Raw genomic sequence first — 10,736 nt, 5'->3', positions numbered from 1 at the left:
GTGTACTTCTGTGACTGTTCCTCGACAGGCACGTGAAAATACCCGTTCGACAGATCCAATGTGGTAAATACCCTTGCTCCTTCTAACTTTTCGATAACACAATCCATTTGCACCATTGGAAAGTTATCTCTTACTATTTTTTCATTTAACTTTCGATAATCACAACATAGTCGTTTCTTCCTATTCTTCTTTTCGACCAAAACTACAGGAGATGGTTTTATGTTATTCAAGTTTATTCAAAACCATTGGTTCGCTCTGTTTTGTCGAGTCTAGGCATCAGCGTGCAGACGGGCTGTGGGCTTGGACAAGAAGTCAGAGTATGCCTGGTAGGGAGTGGAGCCCAGAGGCATCTCCTTCCACAAGTCTGGAGTGAGGTAAGCGTAGGTCTTGGCAATGGCAGCGTAGGTGGCCTTTGCGAAGTTACCCAGGGTGCCGGTCGAGCCACGGGCCGAGGTGTAGCAATCCTCAATACCAGCCATGGTAAGGAGCTTCTTGGGGACGGGAGCCGAGACAATGCCAGTACCGCGGGGAGCGGGAACCAGACGCACTGAGACGGAGCCGCACTTTCCAGTAACCTTGCAGGGCACGGTGTGGGGCTTGCCGATCTTGTTGCCCCAGTAGCCACGACGCACGGGCACGACGGACAGCTTAGCGAGGATGATGGCGCCACGAATGGCGGTGGCAACTTCCTTGCTGCACTTGACGCCCAAGCCGATGTGACCGTTGTTGTCACCGATGGCAACGAAGGCCTTGAAGCGGGTACGCTGACCGGCACGGGTCTGCTTCTGCACAGGCATGATCTTCAGCACCTCATCGCGCAGAGCCGAGCCCAGGAAGAAGTCGATGATCTCGAACTCTTTGATGGGCAACGAGTACAGGTAGATCTCCTCCAGGGACTTGATCTTGCCTTCGCGCACCAGGCGACCAAGTTTGGTGACTGGAACCCACTCCTTGGAGTCCTCCTTGCCACCACGTCCACGGGCGCCGCGTCCACGGCCACGACCGCGTCCACCACGACCCCCACGAAAGCCAAAACCGCCACGGAATCCACCACGGGCTGGAGCTGCGTCCGCCATTATGTAGGTCTATCAAGTGTATTAGGGGTGAAAGACAAAAACGAAATGCATATTCTGACGTGCTATGCTTGATTATCTTCTCGTCTAACCATTCTTGAACTTGCTCGTCTACTATCTTTTGTTCACTGCTTGCTAAACGTCTGGGATGTTGATAGACTGGTAACTCATCCGTTAGCACTAACTTCATTCTTACCTGACTCGTAGCATTTCTTCTTGGATTATATTCCCTGATCATCCCTTTCACTTGACTTGCTTCTAACTGTGATAAGTGCGACACCACTATATCCATCTTATCTTCACTTTTCTCTGAACTTAACATACACAAACTTATAAACTCTTTCAATACCTCTGAGCAAGAAACTTGTTTCTTATTAACTTCATCATGTGCCACATCACTCACTACTGGGACCTCAGATCGTCGCACAAATTCGGTTCCATCTTTGGTGACTTTCATGTCAATGTCTTTTAAAATTGTCCTGCCCAAAATAGCTTCAAAAGCTATGTCTTCATCTGACACAATATTGAATTCAACTTTCATATCGATTCCATCGATCTTCACAGGTATCATTACACTTCCAATAGTGATGATCTGAAACTGCCCTATTCCAGTCAGACATCTTTGGCAACCTGTCAGTTTACCAATTCCTAACTGAAGGAAAACTCTGCGGCTTAACAAGCATAAATCCGCTCCTGTGTCTACAAGACCTTTGAACATTACCTTCGTGTGTACCACATTCTTCAGCTCTAGCCCAGAGGACGTAAACATACCTGATGGTTTCGTTACCATATCCCCCTGCACTAAGTTTGCTCTTTCCTGCTTTGCCTGTCCTTCAACCCTGCAAGCTGCTGCTTTATGACCTGGTTGGTTGCATTTAAAACATTTGAAAACGTTCTTGGGACAGTCTTTCTTCATATGTGACGTATCTCCACACTTGTAACATTTCCTAACTAATTCTGAACCCTTTCCTTCATCTATTTGCTTACCAAAACTACGCGATTCATATTTGTTTGACGACTTCAATGGACCACACATCTTCTGATAAGCTTCAATCTGATTCTTCAACTGCCTCATGGTTCTGGCTTGATACAGCAATCCCTTATTGGTTCGACTATCCGGAATACCATTCACAAAGTACTCAATCAAACTTTCGTCTTCTAAATCAATGGGTTTCGCGATCTCCATCAGAGCATACAAGTATTCCTGCAACGTTTCGTTTTTCCTTTGTTGTCGCTTATTCAATCTCCGATGAATCTCTGCCGATGATACTTTAACCCCGAACTCTTCTGTCAATGCTTCCTTTAATCTACTCCAATCCCGAACATCCCGCTGACTGACTGACCTCCTAACAATTGCTTAGCGTAAATAATTATCTGCATCTGATTCCACCCTACGGTCAGTGCACATTCTTCACGTTCAATTATCCACTGGTTAACATCCAAGCTATTTGAACCGGAAAACTCTAAAACGCTACCTTCCACATCCTTCAACGTGAACCACGACCTAGCTAAAACTGGAGCTTCCATTTCTCTGCGACTTATTCCGGCCAATCTATTTCCGATTTCTTCATTTTCAACTTGTTGCGGTTCTGTGGACTTGAATGAATGTTCATTTTCATCCCCATCACTCTCATTTACCTCCACTAAAAGATCATAGTGAGTAAGAAGCCGGTTTTGCAAATCTACCTTTCTACCAACCGTCTCCAAACCCAGTTCGTTTAACTTAAGCCTCAAATCCGCAACTAGCAGTGCCAGAATCTCGTCCCTTCTCATCTTGTACAAATTATATTCTTATCGTATATTGTAAATAGTAATATGTTTGATTATAATATAGTAATAATAAGCAAAATATAAACTCTTAATTATAATTTCTCTTCCACTTTATCGTTTACAGTTGACTTAATTTTTTCCAATTACAACTTCCTTACAGCTTTTGTTACAGCTTAACTTTTCCCACTAAAATATCCCTAAAACTTGTCGTTACAGTTTAATATTTTCTACTACAATATCCTTAAAACTTGTTGTTACAGTTTATTTATTTTACTACAACATCTTTAAACCTTACTAGAATATCAAACTGTACTCGCATACTTTTCAAACTGTAAGCCAATTCTTTCCAAACTTTACTCCAGAGACTGTACACAATTTTAGCTTAACACTACGTTAGTTCTTTAACACGTTCATTCTTGTTTGACTCAATGTCGCTCGACTTAGCTTCCTCTTCGATCAATACTTATGTATATGGATCCTCTCGTCTCATAAAGACAATTTCTGTCACTCACCAGACTATGCAACTGTATCTTGCAACTTGCTTCTGCCGTCCGGCCTTACCGCCTCTCAACTCTTGATACCACCAAGATTAGTCAGCTCTCGTTCTGCTTCACGCCTTTCTTTTCCAGCTATACCGTCCCAACACTCCAGCCGTTTGCTTGTTGTTTGTATACCGAAAAGTCCCGCGCCGCTGTCAGTAACGATTGCTACTTGCTCTTCTTTCGTATCGTCTTCGTCTCCAGCTTCGTTACCGCTGCTTTTGTCGTCTTCTTCTGCCTTCACTGTTCCTTGTCGCCTTTTTGTCGCTGACCTTGAAATCAGTTCTTGCTGCCTTCGGTGTTTCCTTTTGCCTTCACCGTTTCTTGTTGCCTTCTTGTCGCTGAGTCTGCTGCTGTTTCGCTTCTTTCGCTTTTCTGCGTGTCGCTCCTGAACACACCACAGCGTCGCTTCTGAATTTCACAATTCGACGCAATTCTCGAAAATTCACTTGACTTGCTTCTAACTGTGATAAGTGCGACACCACTATATCCATCTTATCTTCACTTTTCTCTGAACTTAACATACACAAACTTCTAAACTCTTTCAATACCTCTGAGCAAGAAACTTGTTTCTTATTAACTTCATCATGTGCCACATCACTCACTACTGGGACCTCAGATCGTCGCTCAAATTCGGTTCCATCTTTGGTGACTTTCATGTCAATGTCTTTTAAAATTGTCCTGCCCAAAATAGCTTCAAAAGCTATGTCTTCATCTGACACAATATTGAATTCAACTTTCATATCGATTCCATCGATCTTCACAGGTATCATTACACTTCCAATAGTGATGATCTGAAACTGCCCTATTCCAGTCAGACATCTTTGGCAACCTGTCAGTTTACCAATTCCTAACTGAAGGAAAACTCTGCGGCTTAACAAGCATAAATCCGCTCCTGTGTCTACAAGACCTTTGAACATTACCTTCGTGTGTACCACATTCTTCAGCTCTAGCCCAGAGGACGTAAACATACCTGATGGTTTCGTTACCATATCCCCCTGCACTAAGTTTGCTCTTTCCTGCTTTGCCTGTCCTTCAACCCTGCAAGCTGCTGCTTTATGACCTGGTTGGTTGCATTTAAAACATTTGAAAACGTTCTTGGGACAGTCTTTCTTCATATGTGACGTATCTCCACACTTGTAACATTTCCTAACTAATTCTGAACCCTTTCCTTCATCTATTTGCTTACCAAAACTACGCGATTCATATTTGTTTGACGACTTCAATGGACCACACATCTTCTGATAAGCTTCAATCTGATTCTTCAACTGCCTCATGGTTCTGGCTTGATACAGCAATCCCTTATTGGTTCGACTATCCGGAATACCATTCACAAAGTACTCAATCAAACTTTCGTCTTCTAAATCAATGGGTTTCGCGATCTCCATCAGAGCATACAAGTATTCCTGCAACGTTTCGTTTTTCCTTTGTTGTCGCTTATTCAATCTCCGATGAATCTCTGCCGATGATACTTTAACCCCGAACTCTTCTGTCAATGCTTCCTTTAATCTACTCCAATCCCGAACATCCCGCTGACTGACTGACCACCTAACAATTGCTTAGCGTAAATAAATATCTGCAGCTGATTCCACCCTACGGTCAGTGCACATTCTTCACGTTCAATTATCCACTGGTTAACATCCAAGCTATTTGAACCGGAAAACTCTGAAACGCTACCTTCCACATCCTTCAACGTGAACCACGACCTAGCTAAAACTGGAGCTTCCATTTCTCTGCGACTTATTCCGGCCAATCTATTTCCGATTTCTTCATTTTCAACTTGTTGCGGTTCTGTGGACTTGAATGAATGTTCATTTTCATCCCCATCACTCTCATTTACCTCCACTAAAAGATCATAGTGAGTAAGAAGCCGGTTTTGCAAATCTACCTTTCTACCAACCGTCTCCAAACCCAGTTCGTTTAACTTAAGCCTCAAATCCGCAACTAGCAGTGCCAGAATCTCGTCCCTTCTCATCTTGTACAAATTATATTCTTATCGTATATTGTAAATAGTAATATGTTTGATTATAATATAGTAATAATAAGCAAAATGTAAACTCTTAATTATAATTTCTCTTCCACTTTATCGTTTACAGTTGACTTAATTTTTTCCAATTACAACTTCCTTACAGCTTTTTTTACAGCTTAACTTTTCCCACTAAAATATCCCTAAAACTTGTCGTTACAGTTTAATATTTTCTACTACAATATCCTTAAAACTTGTTGTTACAGTTTATTTATTTTACTACAACATCTTTAAACCTTACTAGAATATCAAACTGTACTCGCATACTTTTCAAACTGTAAGCCAATTCTTTCAAAACTTTACTCCAGAGACTGTACACAATTTTAGCTTAACACTACGTTAACTCTTTAACACGTTCATTCTTGTTTGACTCAATGTCGCTCGACTTAGCTTCCTCTTCGATCAATACTTATGTATATGGATCCTCTCGTCTCATAAAGACAATTTCTGTCACTCACCAGACTATGCAACTGTATCTTGCAACTTGCTTCTGCCGTCCGGCCTTACCGCCTCTCAACTCTTGATACCACCAAGATTAGTCAGCTCTCGTTCTGCTTCACGCCTTTCTTTTCCAGCTATACCGTCCCAACACTCCAGCCGTTTGCTTGTTGTTTGTATACCGAAAAGTCCCGCGCCGCTGTCAGTAACGATTGCTACTCGCTCTTCTTTCGTATCGTCTTCGTCTCCAGCTTCGTTACCGCTGCTTTTGTCGTCTTCTTCTGCCTTCACTGTTCCTTGTCGCCTTTTTGTCGCTGACCTTGAAATCAGTTCTTGCTGCCTTCGGTGTTTCCTTTTGCCTTCACCGTTTCTTGCTGCCTTCTTGTCGCTGAGTCTGCTGCTGTTTCGCTTCTCTCGCTTTTCTGCGTGTCGCTCCTGAACACACCACAGCGTCGCTTCTGAATTTCACAATTCGACGCAATTCTCGAAAATTCTTTTTGACGCTCTGTTTCTGTCTCTGTCGCTCTTTAATTGTCCATTAACACTCTTGACTTGGTTAATACAATTTTGCGACCTCTGACCCAAAACTCCACCACACAGCACAAATGATTGTGTGGTCCCAGGGTTTCTGCACTGATATGGATTGAATCCCGAGACGACGATTTAATAAGTTGTAGATGTGAACTTATATTAAGTATTTAAATGGATTAAGATTATGATTAACAATGTATTTGTATGTGCGTATAACTTTGGATTATGTTGGTCAATTGTCTGCTGTGTGTGAAGCTCGCGAAACTCTGGCACCGACTAACTCTCGCTCTCGCTGACTCCCGCTCTCTTGATCTCTACTCTTAACCCTAGAAACCTCCTGCTGTCGTGATGTCTCTCTCTCTCTCTGCTCAAAAAGGGGTGTTGTTCAGTACTGGCGGCCACTTCGAGTCTCTCTCTGCACCGTGGACTCTATCCCGATTCCTACATACATACCCGATTACATAACTCCATGTCGGCGGAGAATCAACTGAAAACAAGATCAGCCAAGCTATATTGTGTAGTGAAAGTGTAAAGTGCTACGTAGAGAAAAAAAGGTGATTATCGAGGAAATTAGGTTTGGTAAATTCGCTGACTTCAGAATCTATTACAGAATCTCTGGAGGTCTGCCGTGCTTTGGCACTCTCACGCCTGTCTTATTTTTGGCTGCTTTAAATTACCAACGTTTCCGTTGTACGGACGATCTGCACCGACCTCTGAATACCCTCTATTCGTAGATGACCACCTCATGCGCATGGTCCAAGACTACTTTCGGGATCGGGTCCTGTTGTAGAAGGCACTAAGAGTTACGAGGTAACTGGCGGCGTCCCACAAGGATCGGTCCTAGGGCCGCTACTTTGGAACGCCATGTTTGATGGCATCCTGCGCCTGCCAGTACCCGAGGGCACGAGACTGATAGGGTTCGCCGACGATGTCGCGCTAGTGGCCGTAGCTAAGAACCTCAAGGATGCGGAAGGCAAATGCGACGCCTCAATAAGACAAATTAGAGAGTGGCTAAGCTCCGCCGGGCTAAAACTGGCCGACCACAAGACGGAGGTAGTCCTGATAAGCAGTCGCCAAAAAACGGAATCAGCGATAGTAAACGTAGGAACTTTCAGGATAGAATCCGTGAGAGCCACACGGTACCTGGGAGTGATGCTGGACACGCGGCTATACTTTCGTGAGCACCTCAACCAAGTGAGCATAAGAGCTGCAGAGTTGGGCAGGGCACTAAACAAAACTTATGCTCAACACGAGGGGCCCGAAACAAGGTCGGCGGCTCCTACTGCACAATGTGCTAAAGGCGACAATACTGTACGGTTCAGCGGTCTGGTCGAGGGCGGTCAGCACAAAAGCTTATATGAGAAGCATTTAAGCAACATATCGGCTGGGAGCTGCGGGTAAGCAGTGCATTCCGCACAGTTTCCGACGACGCGGCACTGGTCATTACTGGACGGCACCGATCGACCTTTTAGCAAGGAAGGCTGCAGAAATATACTCCCAGCGAAGAGAAGCTGCACCGGTGGCGCCAAATAGGGACGCTATCGGGAGCGGCAGCAAACAATGGCCGAGTGGCAGCATAGATGGAACGAGTCGGCGAAGGCGAGATGGACTTACACCCTTATCCCAAGAGTCGAGGAGTAGTGCACACGAAGGCACGGAAGTGTGAACTTCTACCTGACGCAACTTCTAAGCAGCCACGGTTGCTTTAAAGCGTACCACCATAGATTTGGTCACGAAACCGACGGAGATTGTCCTGCCTGCGACGGAACACCAGAGGATGCGGAGCACATACTCTTCAACTACGGTAGGTTTGAAGCTGAGAGAGAGAGTATGGAGGAATGCTGTGGAGGAAGGCTGACCAAGGAAACACTGGTGAGAGCGATGCTGGAGGACACGAGAAAATTGGAGGCAGTATGCAATTTTGCGTGCGCAGTAGTCCGTAAGCTACGCGAGTACGAGCGCGCCAGAAGACGGCAAACAGGAGGGGCTTAGAGTGCCCGCCCGGTCCCTGCGACGCAATACTTGACGGTCGTTCCGAAAGAGCAACCAACCCAACTACCTTCCCTATTATCCGCTGTCAAACTCCTACTACTATACTACTAAACCTACTACTGTATATATCTATAAACGCTTCTACTCTCTGTCATCACTACCTAAAAAAAAAAAAACCCTCTAATCGTATCTAGCGAGGTGCACCTCAACATCCTTGCTTCGGAATCGACAATGCCTAGCACTTAAAGTGGAATTTAAGTCTGCAAAAATTGTGTAGAAGTAGTGAGTCCGACAGCAGGAATCGAGAGCTATTGTGACCCGTGTCGTGGACAACATGTGATCATCGAGTCGTGAGTACGAACATACCCGATAAATAGCAGGGTATGGCAGCGGTGCAGCACAATGAAAGGGAGTGCGTGATAACTCACACGCCAAAAGCGAGCTTTCGTTCGAAGATAATTCGAGCCTATACGTGCGTATGCACACACATGTAAACGTGCACCAATTTTATCACAGACCATCTCTTTGCCTTTTTCTTGTTCTTTCTGTTGCTTGCATTCTTGTGTTTGCCCGTCCATTCATTTTGACTTTAAATGTAAAATCATATAGACATATGTACTTATGTACATATACATATATATTTAGGAAGATCGTTTTTATAGAATTCATTTCTTTATCATATTATACATATATAAAGTTCATTTCCTAATCAATTTAATGTTAAGCCTTGATTAACTCTGGCAATGTCGGCCTAAAATATCCTTCTTTAATTCTTACTATTTTTATATAATTAATATTATTCCACAGCAATCGATGCCGTTTATTGGGCCCAACGAGCTCGTCAAGGAAAGTGTTTGAATTGGGTAAAGATCCATTTGTTCAAAACATGAACATATTATCGTCAATACAACGCCACTTTCGGCCCCTTGCAGAATGTTTAAACATAAATATATTATTGTACACATTCACTCATGTAACAAAACCGATCTCTAAAGAAATCACATAAAGTAGACAAGTTATGACTGCACGGGTGTAAACAGAGATCTGCAACCCATTTATACGACAACAAAACACAAGTGGAGAAAACACTTAACCAATGCGGTCCTAAAATAAAACTAATGTAAGCATGTACTCAAATAGACACCCTCAGTAAAGTGTATCCTCTGCGTAGGTCTTACGATAATTATAAACTACCAAATTGTACCTCCTACCTCATTGTCAAATCACATATAAGGCTCTGATTTTAAGAATAAAATGTAGTTTGAATTTACAACTCAACTCGCAAATGTCTAGACTTTTCTTTTAAGGTCTTAACATTTTGGTCCTTCGAGAATCTCCGCTGTTTCCGCCCTGTGGTAAGAGCACGGAGTTAAACCAGCTCCTTTGAGACTGAACAAGTGTCTAGTTCACTGACAGCTAAAGGTAGCAAAATAAAAAATTCTGATTTCCCTCCTATAGGAAGGAACAGAGTATAAAATAAATTAATGAAACAGAAGTTTCAACTAATAATTTGGAAAAATACGAGCTGTACAGGCTGTATTTTAATAGATAACGAAAGATATATATCTATTGTAATTGAAAAATAAAAACATCGAAAGAAAAAAATAATAATCCGAAACATCGAAAGTGCTTAATGGCTAGCAATTTAAAAAAAAAAGGTGGCAAATAACTGTGACTGTGAAGAAAATAAATAAATAAATTGGTTTGTGTGTGTCCACTGTGCCAGCGACAATAACTGCAGCGACAGGAAGATCAGCGACAGCGACTTCAGCAGCATCGACATCAGCAGCAGTGGCAATAGCTGCAGCGACTTAACAGAGGCAACACCAGCAGCAGCGACAACGATATCAGCAGCAGCGACGTAAGCAGAGGCAACGCCATCAGCAGCAGCAACAGCGGTATCAGCAGCAGCGACTTCAGCGGCAGCAGTAACAACAACAACAGAAGCAGAATTCATCAGCTAAGTCTCATATCTCAAATTGTTTTTAAGTCTAATTAGGTAAAAAAAAAAAAAAAAAAACTAAACTAAGATGTTGTCGGAACAAATAATTAAGCTATTAGAGGCTTAAGCCGCGATAACAAGGGAGATTAAAAAGATGGAAGCTGGTCATTTGACCAGCGATGTAATCCAAAGGTTAGGAGACCTTAAAAACAAAGTTACAGGCAATAATTCTGCACTGTTAGAATGTGGAGTAGTCGATCATGACTACTATAAGAGACAGTAGTACGAAAACATGATTACAAATATAGAGGACATACATCAAAAGTATGTAGTGAAACCCTAACGAAAGGGAAGGTAGAAATAGAAAAGTTACAATCAGTAGAGACTGTAACTTTGAAAAAAAGACATAGAGCCGAAAATTGACA

General features: G+C 43.0%; 1 protein-coding gene across 1 annotated transcript; it reads right to left on the bottom strand.

The window, feature by feature from the left end:
• Positions 1–211: 211 nt before the first annotated feature.
• On the bottom strand, positions 212–1,091 carry LOC117186568 (40S ribosomal protein S2-like). Its single transcript, XM_033387524.1, has one exon. The coding sequence runs from the start codon at positions 1,074–1,076 to the stop codon at positions 270–272; it is 807 nt and encodes a 268-aa protein (XP_033243415.1). The 5' UTR covers positions 1,077–1,091; the 3' UTR covers positions 212–269.
• Positions 1,092–10,736: the final 9,645 nt, after the last annotated feature.

Source organism: Drosophila miranda, chromosome XR (assembly GCF_003369915.1).
Source record: "Drosophila miranda strain MSH22 chromosome XR, D.miranda_PacBio2.1, whole genome shotgun sequence".
In the NCBI taxonomy this organism is placed as follows: domain Eukaryota; kingdom Metazoa; phylum Arthropoda; class Insecta; order Diptera; family Drosophilidae; genus Drosophila; species Drosophila miranda.
The sequence above is the reverse complement of the archived record's forward strand: the minus strand, read 5'-3'. Positions and strand labels throughout refer to the sequence as shown.